Source organism: Halictus rubicundus, chromosome 12 (genome assembly GCF_050948215.1).
Source record: "Halictus rubicundus isolate RS-2024b chromosome 12, iyHalRubi1_principal, whole genome shotgun sequence".
Lineage (NCBI taxonomy): Eukaryota > Metazoa > Arthropoda > Insecta > Hymenoptera > Halictidae > Halictus > Halictus rubicundus.
The window spans coordinates 11,887,574-11,915,197 of record NC_135160.1 but is presented as its reverse complement, the minus strand read 5'-3'; the positions used below and the strand labels follow the sequence as shown (position 1 = coordinate 11,915,197).

At 45.5% G+C, this 27,624-nt stretch overlaps 2 protein-coding genes across 3 annotated transcripts in view; one reads left to right on the top strand and one right to left on the bottom strand.

Annotated features, from left to right (window-relative positions):
- Positions 1-27,624, top strand: part of LOC143359636 (uncharacterized) — a 352,730-nt gene that overhangs the window by 11,003 nt on the left and 314,103 nt on the right. The gene's annotated exons all lie outside the window — the stretch shown is intronic.
- Positions 13,659-17,772, bottom strand: LOC143359504 (tubulin monoglutamylase TTLL4). Its single transcript, XM_076797455.1, has 4 exons — positions 16,925-17,772; positions 16,098-16,501; positions 15,234-15,624; positions 13,659-14,227 (listed from the first exon to the last, which is right to left on the bottom strand). The coding sequence occupies exons 1-4, from the start codon at positions 17,555-17,557 to the stop codon at positions 13,769-13,771; spliced, it is 1,887 nt and encodes a 628-aa protein (XP_076653570.1). The 5' UTR covers positions 17,558-17,772; the 3' UTR covers positions 13,659-13,768.

Here is a 27,624-nt window from a genome sequence, read left to right as displayed (position 1 = left end):
ATTATACTGGGAAGATATTGTACGCATTTCTCTTTGAATTAGTATACAAATATTTTCTCGGTACTGTGACCCCCGGTGAAAGCCCTAGGTATTTGATACTAAATGGTCTTGCTCATTGCGTCGTATCCAGTGGTGCTCTCAACTTGTTAATTATCTTTCACAGTTTTAGGTGGAAGCCCGAGATATGCTATAAGTTTAAATTGTACGGGGAAGATGTTATGTGCATTTCACTTGGAATTAGTATACAAATATTTTCTCGGTACTGTGACCCCCGGTGAGAGCCCTAGGTATTTGATACTAAATGGTCTTGCTTATAGCGTCGTATCTAGTGGTGCTTTCAACTTGTTAATTATCTTTCACAGTTTTAGGTGGAAGCCCGAGATATGCTATAAGTTTAAATTATACGGGGAAGATGTTATGTGCATTTCACTTGGCATTAGTATACAAATATTTTCCCGGTACTGTGACCCCCGGTGATAGCCCTAGGTATTTGATACTACACGATCTAGCTCATTGCGTCGTATCTAGTGGTGCTTTCGACTTGTTAATTTCCTCCCGCGATTTCAGGCGAAACAAAATTTATTCCATAAGCGTGTTGTGGTCAATTGTCGACGACCCTAAACGCGATGCAATCTTAGCAGGTCTTTTGTACTCCGTAAGCGACCCGAGTTGTTCAATATCGAAAGGGTAGGGCTTCCAAGGCCAGGAAAAATTGCACTTGGCGAACAAATCGGCCGGCAAGGAATCGCAACCTCGATCGACGCTATAATTTTGAGCCGGTGCGTCGATTCGAGCGATCGCCGATCGATTGGATCGTGAACGATGCCCTCGTCCAGCGAATAAATTCAAATCGCCCCGCGGAGCCCGTGAAATTAGATTTCGATCGGCAATCGGTTCATGCAACCTAGGTGGTTCATCTCGCAGAATTAGCTCGATCTTCCAGTCCCATCCTCGGCTCACCTATCAATTATGATTGTCCGGCGCGGCTTTGCTGCCATTCTCTCTCTCCCTCTCTCTCTCTCGGCAACGGTCTGTATGAGTCAACGCGCGCCAGCCAGAGACAAAGAGCACGACCCTGCACACGATATCGTTTTGCGGTGGCCGGTATAATGCCCGACGTTTCTGCCGACCAATGTAATTTCCGGCATGCTCATATTGGATTGACCCATTTCGTCCGCGCGCGTGTATCGCAACTCCTTGCCGGCTGATTTGATCTTTCCACCGAGCACACCGTGGAGAATGAGCCTGCTATAGTCGATTACTATAAAAACTCCCCTGCAAATGAGTCGATTAAACGCGCACCTGGAGAAAAAGCTGCCCCCTCCTCTCTCTCTCTCACTCTCTTTCTCTTTCTCTTTTTCTCGTGCTCTTAACGCGCGATATGATTTTTACTGCGGCCTATTACGCGGGAAATCGATCAGTCCGGACTTTTATGGAAGTTATTCGACAATTGTCAACCCTGAATAACCAATTAACGACCGAACGAGTGAACACCAGTTTCCTGTCGTTGCTCGCAGCTGTTCCAACAATTTCTCGTAAAGTCTCAATCGAAAGACGCCGATTCGCGCGCGTTTATCATTCGCTAATTGCTAGACTGCGGAGCTCTGTGGAAGATAAAAATTGTCTACCTGAATTGCGACAGACTGGAGTGAAATTCAATTTCTTTCATAATATGTTTAATCGGTTGAAAATAATGTAACTGCATTTTAAAATGTTTTTACCGTTTTGAAATACGCCTACCCATTTTTGCCGGATGCATAAAATCCGCGGCATACTAATTACATATGAATCGACGTCGGTTGAAATTGTTCAATAGCAGTACGAGGAACTGGACTCTACAGTAAGGAGCAAAACTGAACACACATACGACATTTTAACAAAAATAATTTTTTATTCAATATTTGCATGTAGAATACAAACGAAACAAAATACTTGGTATTATCTACAATCTTTCGGCTTTTCAAAACAAACTTAACATTTGTGATATTATTATTATTTCGCTTCGTACAATTTTTTTTTGTATTACTAAGTCTCCTCGAATCTAGTCTCGACAATTTCAGTTTTCGTGCGGGCACAAATTGCTTCGACCTTGTCCACCTTTTGCGGCTTTTGAGACGACGACGACAACGATGAACGCGCGTTAATTGCCCCCTCGATGACCGGACATCGCATTGTGCTCTCCGAATCGTTGAACCGGCTCGATCGGGGAGGATTCTGTGCCGAATTAATTCGCGCATCGTCCCCGGCTAACGATCGGCGTCGCTGTAATTAGACTCCCGGAGCGGATTCGTTCGTGAGATTGCGAATTTCAGATCTCATTCTGCTCTGATTGTCATAGTCACGCAGCGGTACACTCGCTAATAATGCGACAGTCGGAACGCAGCCACGGTAAACAGTCCACTATTTTATCACGCTCGACCGCGACCGGAGAACAGGACACGTGTATCTGCTGGAGAAACAATTTGAAACCGCCTACTCCTCGTCAGATCGAGAACTTATGCTCACCAACGTCGATCATGTCCGCCGGTATCTTACTCCTCCGTTTATCTACGACTCCATTGTCGTTTTTTTTTTTGCGTACAGACGAAACAGACTCGGTTGGCGCTTCTGCGTAGCTTTCGACGGCGAGTCCAGACAGGTATTACGAGCCTAATCGCTGTCCGTCGAAGCTTTTCGGAAAGGGAAACCCGTGCGATAAGGATTACAGAAGGTCCACCGAAAAATTCCTAGAGGCCGTCGAGCATAGAACTTTCCTCTTTCTCGGAGATTTTGCGCTCGAACGTTTCACGTTTACCAGAATCAATAAAAACCGACGATTTTACGGTACCCCGTTCTCCGGCCGATTGTAAAATAGTTTCTTTCGCTTATCGCCACGAGATTTCTGCGATTTACACGGTGCACCGCAACGCGGTGCAGCGTAATTGCCGGGAACAATTAACAAAGGAAAGTTTTGATGGCTCCGCGGATTCCGTTCGTCCAGGCACAGTCTTTTTTGGAGACGGCAGGCGAGGGCTTAGAGCAGCCATACCGAACCGTTTTTTTTTCTAGAGCCACATACATACGTTCCTCAGGCTACGCGTAGCATAGTAGAGGTGTCTAGAAATTATTATGCTTCCTCGAAAGGGATGATTCCTGAGGTCATTTCAAGTAACTTTATCCTTTGCGATAATGGTCTCCGTGGCTTTGTGGCAGAAATTGTTAACGAAAAACACAGACCAATCAAAACGGAATCACAGCCGGAATCCGTCCGCTGTAGCCGCGCTCCGATTGGCCCGCGTTTTCTGTTGATAACTCCTTAACGAAGCCGCGGAGAAAATTAAGAAAAAAAAAAAAAAGACAAAGGAGAGAAAAACGGTCCTCCGCTGTTTCGAAAAATTTAGGTCGTGAGATTTTAAAAAAATGTAGTTTCACGCATAGAAGCTCGGCCGCAGATTATGGCTGATTCAGAGCGTTCAACCTCGACGAAAGCCTTCGACAGGGTTTGCTGAAAGCGGAAAGGTAACTGGGTTGCACGCGGGACTATGACGTCGACAACGGTGGCTGCAGAAGGTCGTCTCGATCGTATGAAAGCTGCCGTGGAAGTCCGCGGAATTTTCAGGAAGTGATTCATGCCTCGAAGTCTCCGCTCCGGCGAGCTTTCACCGGTCGATTGCTCGATCGTTCGCTTGCGTCACCTTCCGAGCAGGTGACGAGCCGTGACCGATCGCGTTTAAAGCTGTTTAACCCCTTACAACGTCCGCGCGACGTCCAGTCGGAAGGTTTCCAACAAAATCTGTCGTCTACAAAAATTACGCGTTTCTCTTTGCACCGTCGCTGCCGGCATTTGCTTCCTTGCTCATCTTCAGCGGTAAAATCTTCCTTCAACGGCGAACCCACCACGATGAAATTCCAATTTTCTACTTCACCATCGTTGAAATTAGGAAATGACTGAGTTAACTTTAGGTGACGTGGGGTAAATGAAATGATATGTGACGCGATGGTTTTACGGGTAACAAAAAATATAGTTTATTCACGAGAACTGTTTAACAATTAACAAATAATAAAGACTATAAAACACAACGAGAAAACTTGAGTCCATGAGAAAAATGCGAAGACCAAAATATACGGAAACTCTATGTCGCGTATAACAAAACCGTCGCGGGTGACTCAGACTAAAAACTCTCTGGAGCTATCGTTCTCCGCGAGAGTCCAAAGCTTTCTGCCCTTCTCGTTTCTGAGGCGCGTTAAATAATGTCCCCGAAAAACCGTTAAAATTGGGAGAGGTTCTCCACCCCCACAAGGGCATGGAGAAAGTTTCCTCCCCCACACATTGCATCCGGGGACTTCACTCTTAAGGGTACTGTAACGGTCGAGCCGAGGTTCTGGCAATCGTCACTTAAATGACCAAGCCCTCAACCCGACCTCCCATGGTACGCACTTGAGAAGGATGGAATTTCCGCGTCCGAAAATTCCACGTTCCCACGCACCATGGTCGCCACAGTACCCCCTTACCAGTGAAAACGCCAGTTAGAACGAAAGAGAAAAAAAAACTAACTAGCTGACTGGTAATATTTACAAAGTAAGAGCGTTTTGCTATACACTAGCTTGCGCGTAGTCGCAAGTGCAAATCCGGCTCATTTACTTAAGGTACGCGCCTTAAATCTACGAAAGAAAAAAAAAAAAAAAATATATATATATACGGCAAGAAAGAAAAATTAATACGACTATACGCGTAAAAAGAAAAAAATTGGATACGTATAAAACACTAATGCTAACTGTACAATTTACCCCGGTAAGGATAAAAAAAACAAAAATACATCTAGGACCTAAAATTACTATATACAAGATCTTGAAAAAATTAATACTACCTAGTACTACTATATACACAGTCTTAACGACTATACATATCCATTTATTGCCGAAAAAATAAAGAAAAGTAATACATATACGCACTCGTACAAATATATACACGTGTTGCTCAAACACCGTCTAACGTAGGCCAGCCTGAAAACGATCAGGGAATCGAACTCTTCTACCTGACCGTCGTAAAACAGGTCTGTCCTCAGTACGGTGTGTTGCGGTCGTGTCGGTCGTACTGTGCGTTACTGTTGTATCGTCTGTCCATGTGCAAACGATAGTTTGCGGAGGGTTTTCGTCAATGTCATCGTTCAAAATGAAAGCCGGTTTCAACCTGTCTATTGAGACCCTGACTTCCTTGCCCTTGATGTCGATGACGAACGTTTTGTCTCCGCGTTTAACGACACGAAATGGCCCATCGTACGGCGGCTGTAACGGACTTTTAACCGCGTCGTGCCGCAAAAATATATAAGGGGACGTAGACAGTTCTTTAAAAACAAACGTCTTACGTGTACCGTGGCGCGTGGCTGGCGATGGCTTTAACTTCCGGAAACGTTGCCGAAGCCGACTCACAAAATCCGATTGTGAATCTTCCCGACCCGTGACAAAGAATTCTCCCGGAAGACGGATGCCCGAACCGTAAACCATTTCCGCGGAAGACGTTTTTAAGTCCTCTTTATGGGCTGTGCGAATACCGAGTAGGACAATTGGTAATATATCAACCCAATTATCCGTCTCGTGGCATTTAATCGCTGATTTCATTTGTCGGTGCAATCTCTCGACCATCCCATTAGCTTGAGGATGATAGGAGGTCGTACGGAGATGAGATGCACCGATCATACGCGATAGCTCATAAAATAACCGTGATTCGAACTGGCGTCCTTGATCAGTGGTTATTCTCAAAGGAACGCCAAAACGACTAATCCACGTGTTTATGAGTGCTCTCGCGACTGTTTCCGCGTCGATCTCCGCGATAGGTATGGCTTCCGGCCAGCGCGAGAACCGATCGATACACGTAAGACAATATCTAAATCCCTGAGACATCGGTATTGGTCCTACAATATCAATATGGATATGTTCGAATCTGCCGGAAGGATTGTCAAAGTTGCCGACGGGGGCTGCGACATGTCGAGTGACTTTTGATCGCTGGCATGAAATGCAATGCCGTGCCCAGTCTCGGCAATCTTTATTTATTGAAGGCCATACAAAACGTTCTGTTATTAATTTCTGTGTTGCCCGAACCCCAGGATGAGAGAGTCCGTGCAACGAATTAAAAACTGCTCGTCGTAATGGCGTCGGAACAAAAGGTCTCACAGTTTCGTCAGTCGAGTCACAGTACAAACTAACATTGAAACCGGGGAAAAACGTCTTCTTTAAACAAAGAGCAGAAGAGTTCGATTCCAAGATCCCCCTCAGTTCTGGGTCGTTTTCTTGTGCTTGTGCCAGTGTGGTATGATCGGGAGCTACGGCTATTACTTCGACACGCGATAAGGCATCGGCCACAATGTTATCCGACCCCTTAACATGCCTAATGTCAGTCGTAAATTGGCTAATATAGTCCAAGTGACGAAACTGACGAGGCGAACATTTATCCAGCTTTTGCTTGAAAGCAAAAGTTAAGGGTTTATGGTCGGTAAAAACTATAAAATGCCGACCTTCTACCTGGTGCCGAAAACGTTTTATGGCCATATAAATTGCCAGTAGCTCGCGATCGTACGCACTGTATTTGCACTGCGCGGCAGAAAGGGCTTTTGTGAAAAATGCCAACGGTTGCCAGTTCTCGCCTATGAGCTGTTGCAAAGCTGCTCCGATAGCATAATCGGACGCATCAACCACAACGCTTATCGGTGCGTTGGGTGCTGGATGTGCAAGCATCGTAGCGTTCGCTAAACTGGCCTTGACTTTCACAAAAGCCGTTTCTGCCTCTTTTGTCCATGGCACGGGTGAATTTCCCTTCTTCGACCCTTTTAATAATTCGTGCAGTGGTTTCATAAGACTAGCCGCGCCAGAAATAAAGCGGCGGTAAAAATTTACCATCCCGAGAAACCTGCGTAGAACTTTAATAGTGTCGGGTCTGGGAAATTCCCCGATTGCTTCGACCCGCTCAGGTAAAGGTTTTACCCCATCCCTGGTCACGCTGTACCCAAGGAACTCGATTTCGCTTACGCCGAAAACGCATTTCGCCGGATTGATAACGACCCCGTGTTGGTTTAAACGTTCGAATAAAATACGTAAGTGTTCCCGGTGTTCCGATTCGTTTTCGGACGCGATAAAGAAATCGTCTATATACGCGTACACGAAATCTAACCCCCGGGTAACTTGATCGACAAAACGCTGGCACGTCTGCGCAGCGTTTCTCAAACCAAACGGCGTAAACAAAAATTCGTATAAACCAAACGGTGTCGCTATCGCCGTCTTTTCAATGTCCGCGGGCGCGACGGGAATCTGGTTATACGCGCGAACCAGATCCATTTTTGAAAATACCCGTTTCCCGTACAAGGATTGTGCGAAATCCTCGATATGAGGTGGCGTGTACCTGTCTGGAACAGTGCGAGCGTTGAGCGAACGGTAGTCCCCGCATGGTCGGGTTTTGCCGTCCTTCTTAGGCACAAGGTGTAGCGGTGAGGCCCATGCGCTCTTGGAGGGACGAATTATTCCCTGCTGTAGCATCAGGTCGATCTCCGCCTTGGCCACCTTCAGCCGATCCGGAGCGAGCCGCCGTGGCTTGCAGAATACAGGTGGTCCAGGTGTCGTCTCGATGTGATGTACCACACTGTGCTTGACCGCCTCCCGACGAAATACCGTCGGTCGAGTCAAGTCCGGGAACTCCGCTAAGAGTCGATGGTACACCGTGTCGCTAATTATTGTTTTTACCGTCGGGAGGCCTTTACTCGCCGCACAACCACTCGCGTACAACTTCGTCGTCGCGTCGACTAAACGCTTGTTGCGCGCATCCACGAGTAAGTTGTAATGCGCTAGCAGGTCCATCCCGATTATTGGTCCGTCCACATCGGCCACGATAAAACGCCACACAAAACTGCGTCGTAACGATAGATCTAAATGCACGGTCGTTGTGCCATACGTGGCGATTCGCGTACCGTTTGCCGCGAAAAGTTCGGTATCGTCCTTCGGCAACCGGCCGTCGATACGCGATCGCGGGAACACGCACACATCCGCACCCGTGTCCACCAGAAACTTCACTTTCGATCTATTGTCCGTCACGAAAATGCGGCCAGGATAGGGACCGTCGAGAACTGCCGCGTTTACGATCGACGGTTTGCCTCGTTTCCCGTCTTCCACATGCACTGGCCTTTACATTTCGTGGCCTTTTCGCCCCACACACGATGGTACCAGCACAAACCATCATCGCTCTCGCGGTTTGAACTGCGGGATGACGCTCGCGAACTAGGCCGTGATTTACGCCGGTGTCCGCGGGACTCGCGTAAAACTGCGTTTAGTTGCAGCCTTATTTGCCGGATCTCCTCGCGAAGAGAATCGGTCTCCGACGAACCGCTTGCCTGACTGCGGCCTATTTCCGCTATCCCCGTTCTGTTCCCGGGGATGTCGTGGATCCGATCGGCGATCTCTGCCAGCTTGATCCCTTCCTTGATGGACGTGGCGGCCAGGATCTGCTGCGTCTTGACCGGGAGACGGTTCCGCCAAATCTCGTTCAGGAATTCTTCGTTCACCACGGGTCCGGCGAGCCGTCGCAAGTGACGCAAAAATTGCGTTGGCGTACGGTCGCCAATTTCCTCCGTTTCTAGGAGTTTGCGGATCCGCGTGGTGTCCGAATCCGTGAGACGCCTCACCAATTCCGCCTTTAAAGTTTCGTACCGATCCACCGGGGGCGGGTTGAGGATAATTTCTTCCACCTCCTCGATGCTGTGGGTGTCGAGTCGAGCGACAACCAGATCGTATTTCTCCTGATCACTTATGATTTTACCGACGGCGAATTGAGATTCCACATGTCTGAACCATAACGCTGGTTTCTGTGGCCAAAATGGTGGTACCTTCAAGGTGGTCGTGGCGATGTTGGCTCCACTAGCGTCCGTATGGTTGCTTTTTTCAGCCATTGTGAGAACGTACACAAACACTTATACCCCGTCGCCTATTTTACCAACGATCACGTCGGGGTCACCAGTTTTAGGTGACGTGGGGTAAATGAAATGATATGTGACGCGATGGTTTTACGGGTAACAAAAAATATAGTTTATTCACGAGAACTGTTTAACAATTAACAAATAATAAAGACTATAAAACACAACGAGAAAACTTGAGTCCATGAGAAAAATGCGAAGACCAAAATATACGGAAACTCTATGTCGCGTATAACAAAACCGTCGCGGGTGACTCAGACTAAAAACTCTCTGGAGCTATCGTTCTCCGCGAGAGTCCAAAGCTTTCTGCCCTTCTCGTTTCTGAGGCGCGTTAAATAATGTCCCCGAAAAACCGTTAAAATTGGGAGAGGTTCTCCACCCCCACAAGGGCATGGAGAAAGTTTCCTCCCCCACACATTGCATCCGGGGACTTCACTCTTAAGGGTACTGTAACGGTCGAGCCGAGGTTCTGGCAATCGTCACTTAAATGACCAAGCCCTCAACCCGACCTCCCATGGTACGCACTTGAGAAGGATGGAATTTCCGCGTCCGAAAATTCCACGTTCCCACGCACCATGGTCGCCACATAACCTCTCTATTTAACAGTAGAACTACCCAGCAATAAATGCGGGCCATGTATATTGCTTTGTAACAGTGACAAGACAACTTTTATTGTAATATCTGCTTCAACGAAGAAGTTGGTTCAAAAATTTCCGATGAAAACATTTTTACAATTGCAGTAATTGTAAAAGGAAAAATTAGGAACCAGTCATTTTGACTGGTCCGGTAGTTCTAGTGTTAAGTTATCAGCCGTGGGAAGACGTTCTATGATTTTAGGCAACAAATCGTTAAATATACATAAAATAAATATAATAAATATTTTGGGTACAAATATAAAAATATAATTAATTGGTCGTCTAAAATCTTGAAAGCGCGTTAAATTTTCAAACCTTCGCCTCGCTGTACCATTTTTATTATTATAAATTCTGATAAAGGCTTACACTACTATTGCACTACTATTTATTTTGTGGTTATAATGATTAGAAATTCTTCATCGTTCAGAATTTCATAGAAAAGAAAAGGTAATATCTATTGTATGCCTTTTTCTCCAAAAGATATATATATATATATATATATATATATATATATATATATATATATATCGACTACAACAAAATAGAATTTTATTTCGATTTAAAGGAAATTAATATATATTTATTAGACTCTGTTCAGGATCTTCATCACGAGTCTGAATTGGTATTGCAGGGCAAGGGGTTAAGTAAACGTAGTTTCATACGTGAAAGAAATCGGACAGGGAGAAGCGTTGCGAATGAATAATTTTGCCGAGAGCGCGCAGAGGCCGATTCTTCGCAGGACCAACAATGCGAACCGAGCGCATGCTCGAAGATCATTGTGAAACCATCCGTTGCACCGGAGGATAGGAAACACTTTCAGGCCTGGCTTTATCGGAATCGTCGGTTGTAAACGTTTCCACAACGTGCATCGTCGTTAATGCGGGTGGTTGGGCAACCGAGCGTTGTGTTCCATTACGATTGTTTTTTCGGTGAAAATTGCGCCACGACCGAACGGTCAACCGGCTGTTTGTTTGGTCTGCGAACCGCTTTCAACTCTTCTGACAGTGATTTGGAACCGGTACACAGTCGGTCTCATAGTTGATGCAACACACCTTAAGAATAACTTTTTTTATTAATGGACCAGATTAAAATCGCGGAATAATCGAATAAAAAGGCAAAAATGGCAAAAATGTAATTTTCAGCATTTTTAATCGTTTATAATCCTTCTGATAGCGATTTGGGACCGATACACAGTCGGTCTCATAGTTGATGCAACACACCTTAAGAATAACTTTTTTTATTAATGGACCAGACTAAAATCGCGGAATAATGGAATAAAAAGGCAAAAATGGCAAAAATGTAATTTTCAGCATTTTTAATCGTTCATAATCCTTCTGATAGCGATTTGGGACCGATACACAGTCGGTCTCATAGTTGATGCAACACACCTTAAGAATAACTTTTTTTTATAAATGGACCAGACTAAAATCGCGGAATAATGGAATAAAAAGGCAAAAATGGCAAAAATGTAATTTTCAGCATTTTTAATCGTTCATAATCCTTCTGATAGCGATTTGGGACCGATACACAGTCGGTCTCATAGTTGATGCAACACACCTTAAGAATAACTTTTTTTATAAATGGACCAGATTAAAATTGCGTTATAATAGAATAGAAAGGCAAGGGTAGGTTGAAAATCGTACAAAAATGTAATTTTCAGCATTTTTAATCGTTTATAATCCGGTGGAAATTTTTCGTTTTCATTACAGGTAAAAAAGAAAATAGTAAAAAGCAATTTTTACCATTTTCATTCGTAATTCCGACAAAACGCAATTTTTCCAACGTTTTCATTAAATATCATCTGGTAAACTGAACCACCCAGCTTGGCAAAAATACTGAAGTCGTTTGGTCCATTTGTAAGTGAGTGATTATGATTAAAAATGTGCGCCGTCAGTTATGAGACTGACTGCAGCTGAAATAGAAGCTGCAACCCGATAATAGTTGGACATTTGAGTTGCGAACGCTTTTAGCTTCCCTGACAGCAATTCGGAACCGATATAGTTCGACTGGAAGCTGCAAACAGTAGTTGAAAATTTCATTTGCTCCACAGACGCTTTTAACTCTTCCAACAGCAATTCGGAACCGACATACATAGTTTAGAAGGAAGCTGCAAACAGTAGTTGAAAATTTCATTTGCTCCGCAGACGCTTTTAACTATTCCAATAGTAATTCTGAACCGACATACATAGTTTAAATGGAAGCTGCATAATAGTTGAACATTTCATTTGCTCCACAGACGCTTTTAACTCTTCCAACAGCAATTCTGAACCGACATACATAGTTTAAATGGAAGCTGCATAATAGTTGAACATTTCATTTGCTCCGCAGACGCTTTTAACTATTCCAACAGCAATTCGGAACCGACATACATAGTTTAGATGGAAGCTGCATAATAGTTGAACATTTCATTTGCTCCGCAGACGCTTTAAACTCTTCCAATATCAATTCGAAACCGACATAGGTACATACATAGTTTAAATAGAAGTTGCAAACAGATAATAGTTGAAAATTTCATTTTCCTCACAGACGCTTTTTACTCTTCCAATATCAATTCGAAACCGACATACACAGTTACCAACATACGTAGTTGAAGTAGAAGTTGCAAACAAATAATAGTTGAAAATTTCATTTTCCTCACAGACGCTTTTTACTCTTCCAATATCAATTCGAAACCGACATACACAGTTACCAACATACGTAGTTTAAATAGAAGATGCAAACAGATAATAGTTGAAAATTTCATTTTCCTCACAGACGCTTTAAACTCTTCCAATAGCAATTCGAAACCGACATACACAGTTACCAACATGCACAGTTTAAATAGAAGCTGCATAATAGTCGAAAATTTAAATTCCTGCAAACAGCTGATCCTGAGCTAGCTCGTACCTCAGAATAAAGGCTCTTTATTCTGGAGGAAGCTTTATGCGGTCGGGAATATTTATTTTGGAATCCGCCTCGAGGCATGGCTCGAACAGGATGGATCGATCGAGCATGATTCTCGACGAAACCCGTGGGTTCGTTGTTTGTCGCACGCGAAACTGGACGGGAAATCGGGTTAAAGGAAGTCTGTCGTGGAGATCGAGGTAACAAACGAAACGACGGTCTAACGACGTCAGCCTGACCGATATAGGTTTAAAACGACTTACGTCTCGCGGTTACGGTGTTGCGCAACCCTAAGGTAGATTAACAGGCGTAAGGTTTCGTCCGGATTTCTGGGATTCCATTCACATCGAATGCCTCGCGGGACGAAATCGTTTATATGCTGGTTCTGTTCGGTTCGGTTCGGTTCGGTTCGGGTTGGGGGCGTGTTTGTGTCTCTGGTATCTTAATTGCCGGCGATATCGCGGCCCGATAGCGTTACAATTTCGCCAATTATCTACCACCGTTTGACGAAGGTTTCGGTACAATTGAACGCCTAGCATTCACGAACTATTCGCAAAATTGTGTATACGTTGAATCGATCTGGATCACTGGAGCAGCGTCGTCCTCCAGACCACGATCCCGTTGATCCTTTCATGGGATCCTTCGGCCGAAAACTGGGTTAAAAAGTTTAAGTCATAGCTGCGCAGTATTACCGATTTTGCAGAGTTTATGGACGTATAATAAAAGGAAGACACAGTGAATACTCGATATATGTCAACAACACGAGCCTTGTCGACGACATGTATCGTACAGGAGACATACCCGAGGCCACTCGAGCTTCGTGGCCCCTCACGCGGTATACCGGGTAGTGGGGATAATTCCGCGACGTTTATCGTCCAGGCCTTGGCGACATATATGGAGAAATCGCTGTAGTTGTAGTTGCCGAGACTAAAATGATTAGGAAAAAGAAGGAAATTCCAACGTGGTTTCTCTGGTGCTGGTAACAGAAGTAGAAGATTTTTCTTTCGCATGAAGATCACCGCAGTCGAATAATTATGTTCATTTGCAATATCGAGTACAGTTGGACTAGTAATTCGTGCTACAGATCTCTCTGATCAGCGGAGAGCGCGATCAATTATGGATGTTATTCATAAATTCATAACAGAAGCAAGCCGAGCTGCAATAAAAACGTTGGAACGATGCAATCCAATTGCATCTGTGATTGAATAACCGCGCCATAGACGTGATAGGGAGGCACAATGTAATTACAAAATGAAAGCACAGTGTAATACAATTATCAGAACCGTGAAGATTATCTGAAAGAATGGGACATCTCGCTTAATCGGAGCTGGCGTCTAAATGTCGCATCTGCTCGCAGTATTTTCTCAGTCTCTCGATCCCTTCGTCCCTTTGGTTATGGTAGTGATGCTCCCAGGCGTCCAGGAGACGATCGTAGTACCTCTCCACCTCGAAGAACTTGAGGTATGGGTAGGTATCCTTCGTTGGGAAGATCTTCTCGAAGTCACCGATCTGAGCCAGCTCGTCCTCGTATCGGATCAGCTGTCTGATGTCGTCCCTGGTCAAGGTCTCCAGGATTCGATCCAAATATTCTTCACGGCTCTGTATCGCGTTGATCTCGTTCTGTTTTGTCTTCTCTGGAAGACTCAGAGACATGCTGTACAGCTTCGCGTCGTGACCGATCGAGTCGTATCTTCTGCTTCTGTTCTTCGAAGACGTTTGACTAGTCTTCGGAACTCGGTAGCCTGCCATGTTCAACACGTTCCTGACCAGAGGACCCTCAAAACCGAAAATCCAGACATAATCTTAGTACGGGTTCTCGAAATATGTTCAGGTCCTAGTAGGCATCCGATTACTCATTATTAGCCTGCGGATGTTTATGCAATTCGAATTTTTGTAGACGAATTTTCACAAAATAGAATGATATAAAATCCTATTTTTCATGGGAACAGCCTCCGCAGATCCGAAACAAAGCAAAATCGTACTGAATTCTGTCGAATTTTATATTATAGGATTTTTTGACAATTTTCATAAGCCATAAATGCATAAAGATCCGCAGTCTAGGCGTTATTCATTATAACTCGAGAATGTCCGAAATAAGATATCAGAATAGTAAAAGTAACCCGAACAGTGCAAATTCTCGATGTATGTCAATAACACGGGTCTAGCCAACGACATATATCGTCCAGGAGACATGCCCGAGCCGTGTTATGTTTACCGAGGCCTCTCGAGCTTCGAGGCCCCTCGAGGGAATACCCCGTGGTAGTGGGGATAATTCCGCGACGTTTATCATCCAGGCCTTGGCGACATATATAGAGAAATCACTGTACTCGAATTTCCGGATAGTAAGGGACCTAATTCTTTCTAGGACCTAATTCTTTCTAGGTCGTAATTCTTCCTAGGACCTAATTCTTTCTAGGACCTAATTCTTTCTAGGACCTAATTCTTTCTAGGACCTAATTCCTTCTAGGACCTAATTCTTTGCAGGTCGTAATTCTTCCTAGGACCTAATTCTTTCTAGGACTTAATTCTTTCTAGGACCTAATTCCTTCTAGGACCTAATTCTTTCTAGGACCTAATTCTTTCTAGGACCTAATTCTTTCTAGGACCTAATTCCTTCTAGGACCTAATTCTTTCTAGGACCTAATTCTTTCTAGGACCTAATACTTTCTATTTCTTAATTCTCTGTCACCTAAGCTACTTCTTCGAATCGCAACTAAGTCGAATGGACACCAACAGACAAGTGTTATAGTAAAAGAAGGGACATTGATGATGTGATAGCTACCTTGATGATGGTATCGAGCTGCGAATCTGTGTGCAGCGAGGGCAGAATATTGACTTCGAGGAGCCACGGCCTGAACGTCTCGTCGAGCAGCACGTCGAACCCGTACAGCTCGTAGCAGGTGTACCTGGAGGCTAGGTTCTCCGAAATGGCGGCGTTCATGCTCGATTCCGCGGCTATCAGGGTCTTCACGACAATGTCTTTGATCTTGGACCACAGCTCCGACACGTCCAAGCCCTCCTCGGCCAGGTGACTCCATAAATTACCGAACGACCACTTGTGGGCTCTGAACGTGTTCAATCCGTCGTTCATCACGTAGCCGGGGTTCAGTTTGTTCACGCTGGTGTTTGTCAGGTGCATGCACTTGTCGCTCAGATTCATCCCGCGAATGTACCTGAAACGCGACGGGAAACGGGAGGTGCATTTTTGCTAAACAAATACAGCTTCTGTTGCACCGTTTCGAAAACGATCGAAACGAAGAGAACGGAGAATTCACAGGTCGCGTCGATGGCTTTGTTCATTGAAATTTAAAAAAATAAATGATACTGATTTTGTCTCTACTGTTACGTGGACCACGCGTTACAGTGGATTCTCGATGTATGTCAACAACACGGGTCTTGTCAGCGTCATGTATCGTACAGGAGGCCTCTCGAGGTTCGGTGCCCCTCAAGGGGTATACCCCGCGGTAGTGGGGATAATTCCGCGACGTTTATCATCCAGGCCTAGCCGACATATATAGAGAAATCACTGTAACACATTCGCTATCAGCGAGACCGCTTCAACCACCGATTGTTGGAACGATGCCTGGCAATTCCTCTCTCTCTCTCTCTTAGAGTGACGATTATGATGCCAGGTGATCCGAGTTACCTGACCGAGGCGAACCGAACCAAGCCCTCCTTGTAAATATAGATCCTCGTCGGATTGACGCTCGTTACGAGAACGTAGACGCGCAGATCGAACTTGGAGCCGTTGATCAGCCTCGGCCTCGAGATGTAACGCTGGACGATCATCGAGTGCCACTTCGGAATCTCCCACCATTGATTGATCACTTTAATACCCTGACCGCGACCCGAGGTCGGCGGCTTGATGATCCACGTGCCGCCGACGCGGTACTTCTGCCACACGTACTCGAACTTGTGGATCTCCTTCGGCAGGATGTAGGTGCGTGGCATGAAGCTGTACTCGTGCCCGAACTTCTTCATCATCTTGCTCAGGTTTATCCAGAGCAGGTCCTTGTTGCCCAGGTTGTGCGAGCCTGGGATGCTGTTTACCTGAAACGACCAGCATTCGATCATGAATCGTCATCTTTAAGAATTTGTTGCGAAAGCTATAGCACCGTTGTATGTAATCAAGGGAGTCTGTAGAATCTACGCAAGAATAATTAACGATAACTTTTGCGGTTGAAGCAGAAGAAATTCCTAACCCTTTGCGGTCCCATGACCTTGACTTTTACGCGAATAGTTTCTCATTTTATTGGTTCCCGTTACAGTCGTTTCCCGATATATGTCACAAACATAACATGGGTCGGATACGACGTTCAGCGTGGATCAAAGAATAATAGTATCTCCTGAACGATATATGTCGCTGGCGAGACCTGTGTTGTTGGCATATATCGAGAAAACACTGTATATACTTCCATAACGTCGCAATGATATGGTAGTGGAAAAGAATTGTCACATGGAGAGGACATTTACCTTTTGGTAGTTCTTCAGTCGTTGATATTTCGAGGTGTCCTTGAACGAAGGGTACCAGACAGCAGACCAGTCGCAGTCCCGGCCGACGATGCGATAACCAGAGTTGACGATGATCTTGACGAGGATCCTGGGCATGGAGGACGTGCTCTTCCACTGCAGCAGCTGTCTGAGGTCCTTCGGCAGCTTCTTGGATCGGTTCTCGTGGCTCTGGAAGAGGACGTACGGCGGCACGTGTGGGAAAAGGCTGTGCCTCATCGACAGAGACACGATTTCTCTGGCTTTGTCGCCGTCAGCTCCCTCGTCGATGACAACTTCATCGCGGCGCTTCGTTCGGGACGCGTTCCGACGACTGTTCGTGCTCTTCGCCGATCCTCCGGCGCCGCCCGTCTTCTTCGATCTCGGCGTGGAACCCGCGGATCTCGACACGTTATCGGACAGCGTGTTCTGCGAGCTCCTCTTCGCGGCGAGGAACGCGTTCTCCGTGAGCTCCGTGTAGACCAGCCATTCCTCGTCCAGGTCCAGGTCCAGGTCCAGGTCCAGGTTGATCATCCCACCGAAGGTGGAGGTGGATGCGCACCGATGGCAAACGCTGTCGGGTTCGATCGGTACAGGATCGCGAAAGTCTGCCGGCATCGTGGTCTAGAAATACTCGTCAATTTCCCGGTCATCATCGGTCATCCGATAGCTCGAAGAATTTCTAACCGACGCCCATCGTCGAGCTTGTCGCGCCGGTGTGCAACGAAGTTGCCCGCTTCAGAGAAAACAGCGTTATCGAACCTTGAATCGATACGCTCGATTCTCGTTGCTACCGGTCCAGGAACAGGCTCGTATCGATGCGCCAGCGAGGCAAAGCTGCGAATATTTGCAAGCCCGGTTGCTATACGAAGCGCATCGAAACGAACACGGTCGCCGATACACCAACGATCCACCGAAACCAGAGGCGGAGCGGCTCGGAGCGTGTTACGCGCGCAAAGCATCCGCGCGTTTACCCCCGCGCGCGAGTGCGTCTCCGTGCCGGGAGATAAACGCCGGCGTGGCACGCAAATGCGGAAAGGCTCTCCCGGATCAATCGCGGCATTGTTCGGCGGCCCGATACGAAATGGGCGAGCAGAAACTGATTTAGTGCCGGCTGTTACTCCTCGCGAATCTAATCGGCGAGCGAGCCGAGCGTGACCGAAGCGGATCGTCCCCGGGAGGAGCCAGGGGAGCTAAGTTATTGGAGGACGTCGAGCTTAAGTTCGGAGCGAAAGGGATTCCACGGTGGGGCGTCGGCTTGGCTCCGTTCGGGTCGGGAGCCGCTAAGCCACGCCTACTCAGAGAAGGCCACGCCTACTCTTTCGACAAAGAGTATATAGTGGAGCGGCGAGGCGAGCATAGCGTAGAACAGAGCTGTGCGGTGAGCAAAGCGATGCGGTGCGTGTTTATAGCGACGCGGTTAGTAACTAGGAACAAACCATCTACTTTTTCTTTAGTATGCGTCGAAATGCCGTGACGAAGACTTCGAAAGCTGATGTTGGCCGACAATATTCTTACTAAATATTATATATTAACTTCAAATTGTGTAAGACGCAGAATTAGGAAGTGGTCAGTCCATCCTACTAATAAAGATAAAGAAGGAAGCGGGGAATTTAATCGTTTATATTTTAAATTGAGGCAGCATCCCGATAAATTTAAACAGTATTTTAGAATGTCGATCGTAGCATTTGATCTAGAAAACACCCTTCGAGCTAGAAATATTAGAGGATGCAGTGTTTCGAGCTGCTGGTAGAGGTCGCTGTATCCAGGAGCGCTAATGCCACGCCCCTAAATTCAAAACTAGGATACAATCACATTATAGTGGGGAGTAGAAAATGCAGCAGAGACACAGATTGGACCGCGGTGTATTGATCCGGCTCGGTTGAAACTGAGAGTATCATCGTCTGCTGACGTAATTCCTGGCGGAGCGTACTCCAGCGTAAACGTGGCCTAAACAGCCTGTCGCGGTCGCTCTGCTGTCTCCGAGCGAGGCGAGGCGAGGCGAGGCGAGGCGAGGCGAGGCGAGGCGAGGCGAGGCGATCCGCAAATAGGCCTATCGTTCTCGTATGTATAGCTCCGCTCGAGTGTCCGGGCTCTAATGGCGATGCTGCTCGATGCTAATTTGATTCCCGTGTAGCGCAATCACAAGCCTGATTGTCGATGTTACGCGCATCACGCGCATTCCTGCGTGCGCGCTGGCCGCGTTTTCCATCTTGCACGATTAATTGTCGGTCGTGCGTGGCCGGTTCGAGCCGGGCCGGGCCGGACCGGGCCTGGTCGGGCTCTCTCTCGAGGTTCGCCCCACGATCCCTCGATCCCTCGATCGTGGTTCTCGCCGGCGAGAATGCTGGAATGCGCAACGTTCCCGGTGCTCGTGTCTCTAATCTCCGGCGTTGTACACAGTACACAATGCCCGGACACACAACCGACCGCGACCGACCGGACCGGCACAGAATGTAATACGGCGAGATATAACGTGCATTTACATACACCAGCCAACAACGATTCGATCCGATCCGATCCGATCCGATCGGATAAGATGCGATGAGTCGCGTCTATTCTTCCGGCAACGAAGCCCGCTTTCCGTCCGACTCGTTCTCGATCTTCCATCCTTGATTGTCGCGTAGCGAAATTTCGGTCACAATGAATAGTGTCCGAGGAACCGTTGCCGGCCGAGGATTTAATTTTTTATTAGCATGTAGCACAGGGTCTTAGGCCCGAACCATAAAAATTACAGTCATAACTGCGTTGGTCATTCGAAGATGCGGACAACCGTTCGGACGACCGTTAGGAAAATTCGGGATTTCCCATTTATGTTTTTACGACCCCTGTCTCCCACTCTAAAAATTCTGGTCAACGATTTGTCAACTCCGCCCTCTTTTTCCAACGAATCAAATTCCCTAGCTCAGTTTTGTGAACGCCCCAGCGTATCGCATAAATACTAAGATGGAGCGGCGGGACAAGGTAATTTTCTTGATTCTGGACTAGAGTGACATTACCACTAAGCAAAGTCAAGCCCTTGTAATACCATATTAGTTCGATCCTACAGTTTCTCTCGTAATAAATTATAATATTTCACTTGATCCTCCGGTCCAATCATTCAAAAATACAGTCCACTCATCGAACATAGAAGTGCGAGTTTAACTATAGCAACTAATAGAAAACGCGCACACAACATTGCTCAATCTGGACTCAAAAATCTATCGATAATTTTACAACCTCATGCTCCCGAGTCAGAGCTGTTAAAACTAGCTGGAACTGGCGAATTCCCGATATAAGTCCCTACAAGCCTCGCGTTTAAAGGTCCCTGGAGCTACCCACACCGCCGCGGTGTATACTCCGCTCTCGAGCTTCGCTGCGCGTTTCTGCGCGCAACATTGTTTCAGAGAAAGACACTTTCTCCGCCTTCTTGTCTCTATCAGTGTACACTAGCGGCGGAAAGTATGTTAACACCTTTTCAAACGGAATAACTTTTTTAAAATTGGTCCAAATGACTTGAATCTTTTCTAGATGTTAGACCAACTAGTTTGCTACAGAATGAAATTTTCAGTATGCATGTAAGTTACCGAAATCTACAAAACGCATTTTTTAAATTATCGTTATAGGCTCAGATGAAAACGTTGAAAAATCACAATTTTTTCATTTTTTTATCATTCCAACCAATCGTAATCTAAAAAAATGTTTGTTTAGTCATTCTCTAGCAAACTAGTTGGTGTATCATATAAAAAAGATTCTACTCATTTGGACCAATTTAAAAAAAGTTATTCCGCTTGAAAAGGTGTTAACATACTTTCCGCCGCTAGTGTATATGTCCCGGGTTTTGGACATATAATAGACGCGAGGGTTACATTCCCAGCGTGCAATGTTTATTTCAAATGCAGCGCTCGGCGAGAACCAGTGATTTCGTCTAAATGTCCCTCGCCAGAACCGCGCGAGGGACTTGTATCGGGAATTCGCTGTATTCGGTGTCAAACTCTTCTGGGCGACTCTTTTCCCTGTTCAATTTTTATACTGCGTAGCGTGGGAGAGTTTCGAGACTCGTTCGCTCGATGCAGCGCGATTGTTTTTTTTTTCTGGCTGCGGCGTGACTGTCGCCCGCGTGCGTGTGCGCGTTGCGAAATCACGAGCGCGCGCGCGCGGGAGTGCAGAACGTGGTACGGGGAATAGTTTGCGGCAGATAAAGAACCGAAAGCGGATCCGAAAAAGAATAGGGTCGGAGAGCTAGGACGGGGAGCCGCCGATTTCAGATGCGCGTCCGCGCGAGCTTCGATTCGATTCGATTCGATTCGAGGTGGTCGAGTCGGAATCGCGTGTATCGCGACGTCGCTAATGCATCGTGTCGCCGATGCAACGCAGAGTTACGAGACCGGCGGCGAGCCGCGCGGAATTCTCTTCTGCTTATGGAAACGATCGAGAGGAGAGCTATCTCTCTCTCTCTTTCTCTTTCTCTTTCTCTTTTTCTTGGACGCTCCGGGGAATCGTTGGAAAAATCTGCTGGATAAATTATAGTTGATTCCCGTGATTGATCGCTGGACTGCTGATTTTATGCATTTATAATATACCATTGAACAGATGGAATTTGAAACAGTGAAAGGATTAGCAGAGAAACGTCGATGTATCATTTCCATCTTGATGAAATGCCAAACACCAAATCTACCGAGCATTCAAAGCGACTAGTATGTATTGTCTTATAATACTAACAAGATTTCATTTGCAATTTAGATTCCGTGCGATTTTTATCAGGATATATGATGGAATAAAGAAATCTGTTGAGTAGGTAATTGTAAAACTGGCTATGGCAGATTTAGTGTTAGCGATAGAAATTTGATAAAAACAATCAAATAAAATTGAAATTTAGGTCGATGGAGAAAATTTTTATTTCGTAGAAAAATTCGTAGTCCACTGATTACTAAGTCGTTTGTAGTCTCAGCAATATATTTTTTGGTATAGAAATCGTTGGGGCTCTCACTCTCCCTCTCCCTCTTAAAATAATTGAAGGAAGAAACGAATTTTTATTTACTTCCAATGCCTTGCAGATGGAGACAATTTTTATTTCGCATAAAAATTCGCAGTCTTAGCAATATATTTTTTGGTATAGAATTCGGAAAGGCTTTCACTCTCTCACTCACCCTCTCTCTCTCTCTCTCTCTCTCTCTTAAAATAATTGAAGGAAGAAACGAATATTTATTTACTTCCAGTGCCTTGCAGATGGAGACAATTTTTATTTCGCATACAAATTCGCAGTCTTAGCAATATATTTTTTGGTATAGAAATCGTTGAGGCTTTCACTCTCTCACTCCCCCTCTCCCTCTTAAAATAATTTAAGGAAGAAACGAATATTTATTTACTTCCAGTGCCTTGCAGATGGAGACAATTTTTATATCGCATAAAAATTCACAGTCTTAGCAATATATTTGTTGGTATAGAAATCATTGAGGCTTTCACTCTCTCACTCCCCCTCTCCCTCTTAAAATAATTGAAGGAATAAACGAATATTTATTTGGTCCAATGCCTTGCAGAGAATTGTTCTTTCGCACAGAAATTTCAATTAACAGGAGGTATTTTGTTCGCGTTTCGCGACACTCGCGATCGCGTTCGACCGAATGTCACGCGCTAGACGCGCAGACAGGACAGTAGAGGGTCCTCGACCGTTTAATTGGCGCAGACAACAATCACGGTCTTAATTAACCTTCGGAAAACAGATGTAAGAATTCCTGTCGCTTTCTACGACCGCTCGCCGTTTGTATTCCGGGAGCAACGCGCAGAAGATCGACCGATTTGAATTTCTATTCGCGCGCGGTTCGCTGTCCGGACGTCTGCGATCGGTCGCGTCGCGTCGGTTCAGACTCGCGGTAAAACAATGGTCGCTTTAACAGTGATAATGACTGGTAGCTTCCCGGGAGGACTGCGCGTTATCGTTCCTGGCGATTTTAAAATATAATTAGACTCATGACTGTTGTTATCGCCGGCTGCAATTAGCGAAATTCTCGCGCAAAAATCGCCGTGACGCATAATGCAGGTCGCATGACTACGAACTTTTCCGTTCTATTCAAAAGTGAATTGTGTCATCGTACATTCGCAGTTCGTAGTATTTCCGCTTGCATTTCTTAGGTGCTTTCGTAGCAGAAACGGAGGGTAGCCTTCATCTTCAAAAGGCGACAGATTCAATTATCTCTAGAGAGCTTGACGAATTTTTTACGCGGTTCGAATCACCGTAGATTTCAAGGTTGAAGCCTCCTCTTTACTACCAGCCCCCAAAATTTCGTGTACAATTTTTTTTTCAATTTTTGGAGCATATTGTGAACAAACGCTGCTGTCGTCTTCTTCAGGGTTCGAGGTTGAATGTTATTTTATCAATGATCGAGGAAATTTTTGTCTGATGAGGGGGTTCTTGAAGACATCAGGGGAAGCGTTTCGTAGTAGAAGTGGAGGGTGGTCTTCATCTTCAAAAGGCGACAGATTCAATTATCTCTAGGAGGCTTGACAAATTTTTTACGCGGTTGGAATCACCGTGGATTTCAAGGTTGAAGCCTCCTCTTTACTAGCAGCCCTCAAAATTTCGGGTACAATTTTTTTTTCGCCTTTTGAACATACTTTGAACAAACGCTGCTGTCGTCTTCTTCGGGGTTCGAGCTTGGATGTCATTTTATTAATGATCGAGGAAATTTTTGACTGGTCAGAGGGTTCTTGAAGACATCAGTCTTCAGATCTTCAAGACATAGCTTAACACTTTGACTGCCAAACTAGAAACCTCCAAAGCTCCATAAAATCAAAGTAAGTTATTTAACCCCTTAACTTGTACGCTCGAGTTAATTCGAGCGCGATAAACAGGCCAAACTGTGCACCCTCGAGATAATGCGAGCGGCGTTGTATTTTATGCTGCTATAATTTTTCACACTCGAATATAATCGAGAATTGAAAATAACAATGTGAAAGCAAAGAAGAAAAATCGTTTTATCGATATTTATCATTTACATGGGATTGTAAGCTATAACACAATTCTTCAAGAATAAAATATAGCCTTTTTCCATGGAACAAAAGCGCAGTATATCAAAAATTGATTTTTTTCGACCGGTTTTTTTAAAAAAAACTGTGCGTTAAGGGGTTAATGAAATAAAAATTGAAAAAGTTAAATGTATGACATTGTGTAGTCCTCCAAGTTTCTTGTGTTGTACAGATCCTAATCAGATTTGGTACAATGAATATATTAACGTAAAAATTCATTTTAAAACCTGGACAAATAATTCCGTCAGCCATATATGACATGGCAGTGAACGTGTTAAAGAAAATGTTCGGTATACACGCGAAACGCAAGAAGAAACGACACCGCGAGTCGAGCCAATATTTCGAACGATGGAATCGCGAGAGATGCTCGCGGTTGCAAAATCGCAAGGATGCACCGGGCATGCACGCGTGCGAGCGTTCTGCTTGCGGACCGAAGGACGTGTCGCCCGTCATTCCGAGACAATGCAACACGCGATGCACGCTCGTGCCGCATATCGGCTGCGTTTTCTCGCGCAACTCGGCTATCTCGGCTCTCTGGTAAAACGCTTTCAGCGATCGTTACGCGGTCCCGACGACACCTCAAGGCTTCCCCTTCTTCCTGTCCCTCCTCTTCTTATCTGTCCTCCGATGTTCTTTTTCCTTTATTCCCATCGTTCGTACTCTCCCACACGCGCGCTCGCTCGCGGATTTCGCAAGCAGGGCTTCATTAACTCCCTCGAAGCAGCCTCGCGGCCTCCTTTTTCCGCTTTTTCTCGCTTCTTTTCCCGAACGGACGATCCTCGTGGGAACGATTATTCCGTCGCGATCGATGGAGCATCGACGATTTTTCTCGGATATCAATCTTCCCATATGCAACGCTATTCGCAACCGAATAACAATTGCACCTGGAGAAAGTTTCGCTCGAAACCATCCGAACAACGGTTGCACCTTCTCTCGTGGACAGTACGATACAGTGTTTGCACATTTTTCAAGTACTGTTCAGATTAGGGGCTCGGAATTTTTCCATGGAAAACCTGAATTTTCTTTGCGAACAATTTATAGACGACGAACATGTTACGGAAAAATTCCGAAGTTCAATCCTGGGCACTATTAGGTTAATTCCCCAGTCACCCCTTTAAAATTTGCTCGAATGATTAAATCAGTAAAAGGTCGAGGGAGTCCGTTACCTATTCGGTAAGTAGTTAATTAAGTAATGGTAAGTAGGTAATTCGGGAGTCCGTTACCTATTGTCCTGCAGTTGCCAACGTTGCACAGAAAAATTGATAGTAAGAATCGCCGTTGAAAAATTGCGTGGATCGTTAGAGTCGAGCGAGAGTGAAACGCTGCACGGCAACAGAAAAACTCGTGGAAGATAAATAATCCGCGGGATGCGAGCCGTTTGCTCAATCCGTTCGCGGAATCTCGGCTATTGACACGGGGTATGCAGAATTCTCCGATACCACGAGACCTTATCGAGGGGGTTCGGCTTTTCCTAGCGGCTTAGGCTATCCGGTTGCGCAATTTAGCCGCAGCGTAACCGTGAAATCGCGATTCGCCGAGCATTCGACTGTCGTAATCGAGAATTCGCGATGTTAATGGATCTTCGCTGGCCGTGCGACTGATTCTGGTATTCGTACTGCCTGTACTGCGAATTTTGAGCTGGTATCGATACCCGGGTTTTGTGCATAATTTATGCATTTATGACCAGAAGTTGGCGCAATTTAAAACGGTAGAAAGATGCGAAGAATTGGAGAATGTCAGTATATCGTCTGCAATTTATTAAGATTGTCTAGGAAGAAAAGAAAGGTCTGTATGGTCACTGTTTCTTACAATTTTTATTTTTCATAAACATCTGCAGTCTGCTAATCGCTAGATTTTATGCCGTTATGACAAAATTGAGTAGATTAAATTCGAAACAGTGGGAGGATTATATGAATTTAACGATTTTACGATATCCTCAATCCGCAAATGTGGGTCTCTCATGCCCGATGCAGTTTTTGGCGAATAATTCTTCCAAAAAGCTGAAAAAATTCATGTACAGTAAAGTCTTGATCTAAATCCACTCCTCTGGTCCGCGGCTGTGGCATAGATCGTGCAAATTAGAAAGATAGTTGTAGCTCGTGATAATTAGGTTAACCTAAAAGTTGAAAGATCTGTCTTGATGATAACTTACATTCGTCGATAATATTATTATTATGAGACAGAGAGAGAGAGAGTAAATATTATAGTATGAAGCAAATTACAGTTTAACTCTTTGACCGCCAAACTAGAAACCTCAAAAATTCCCGAAAATCAAAGTAAGTTATTTAATGAAATAAAAATTGAAAATAATTAAATATATGATATTTATCCCAATATCCCAATCAAATTTGGTGCAATGAAAACATATTAACATAAAAATTCGTTTCAAAACCTGGACAAATAATTCGGTCACCCACATATGGGTGACATGGCAGTCAACGTGTTAATAGTCAACTATCAAACAGACTATGATTTGACGCAGTATGTGCTCGACATAGAACGTCGAATGGGCGCTAAGTGCCTAATAATTGATGTCAAGAACTGAAAATCTCGATACGCATCGATACTTCTAGCAGACTACTTTGTTGTCGGCTCGAGTGGTGTATCATTGATGACTTCGGTATCGGTTCCATCACTAATCGCGTCCGGGTCGCGCGTTCCACGTCCGTGGATCCGATCGGCCGTTAATCGATCGAACCCGCGGCTATCGCGGTCAATTACGCTCGCGGACAAGCGAGAACCACGCCGGGAAAGAGAGAGAGAGAGAGGGAAAGAGAGAGAGAGAGAGTATATTAAATGATTGATTTCCGTTCGAAAAGTCGCACGCCGGAATTCGTGACGCATTATGCTTGCCACGTGGACCGTGAAAGTGCGCGAGCCGCGATCACGCGTGCGCCATCGTGGCCGCGGGTACACGTTTATGCTCGCCACTCGTAGCTTATGCAGTCGTATTGTCGACGGACACCATGCTGTCCCATTACGAATCTGCGAGAAATCCCGCCTGTCCCAGAGACAGATCGATGAAACTCGATTGATCGAGAAAGGGTCACTCTGATTTGGCGAACGCCCATCAGAGTCATAATTTAACCGCTCAATTCCCGACGATCGAATGAAACAGCTGTTGGATCAACGTCAACCAAAGCAGCTTCGAAAACCTAATCGTCCTAAGCACCATCGATCATGCAGCTGAAGATCCTCCTCCGCGGTTTAAAAAGCGTACGAATCACAGCTATAAGCTCTCGTTCGTTCGGCGTAAAAACCCTGGTGATTTCAGAGCAGGCTAAATGATTGCAGCTCGGGATTCAGGTAAAGACATTAACCTAATTGCGAAAACACAGGTCGGGGGATGGTCCGGATCGTTTGTGATAATTGGCCGATGGTTTCCTATCGGCGCGACTCTCGCAGTCCGCTGATTCGAGATCATTGCACCGGGCCCGGTGTAAGCAAATGCCCGTGGCAATTACTCACTCGAGTTGAAAACCGTGATCGCTGGCAGACCGATAACAAAAGCATGGCTCGATCGGATCCGAGCCGAGCCGAGCCGAACCGATCCACTGTTATTATGTTATTATTGCAACCTGACTCACTCGCGCGCCGTGGAAAAACTGTGACGCCGGCCTCGGCGTGTTGTATCTCTTCAAGGTACATACACGGCGCACAAGCCATAAGCGCCCCGCGTG

Bases quoted from the DNA above. Each gene is read 5' to 3' on its own strand.
- LOC143359504 (XM_076797455.1), bottom strand. From the start codon at position 17,557: ATGCCGGCAGACTTTCGCGATCCTGTACCGATCGAACCCGACAGCGTT. The intron at 16,502-16,924 runs GTAAATGTCCTC...TGGTCGTTTCAG, and splicing joins GACTGAAGAACTACCAAAAG to GTAAACAGCATCCCAGGCTC. The intron at 14,228-15,233 runs GTAGCTATCACA...TTCGGTTTTGAG, and splicing joins AGCTCGATACCATCATCAAG to GGTCCTCTGGTCAGGAACGT.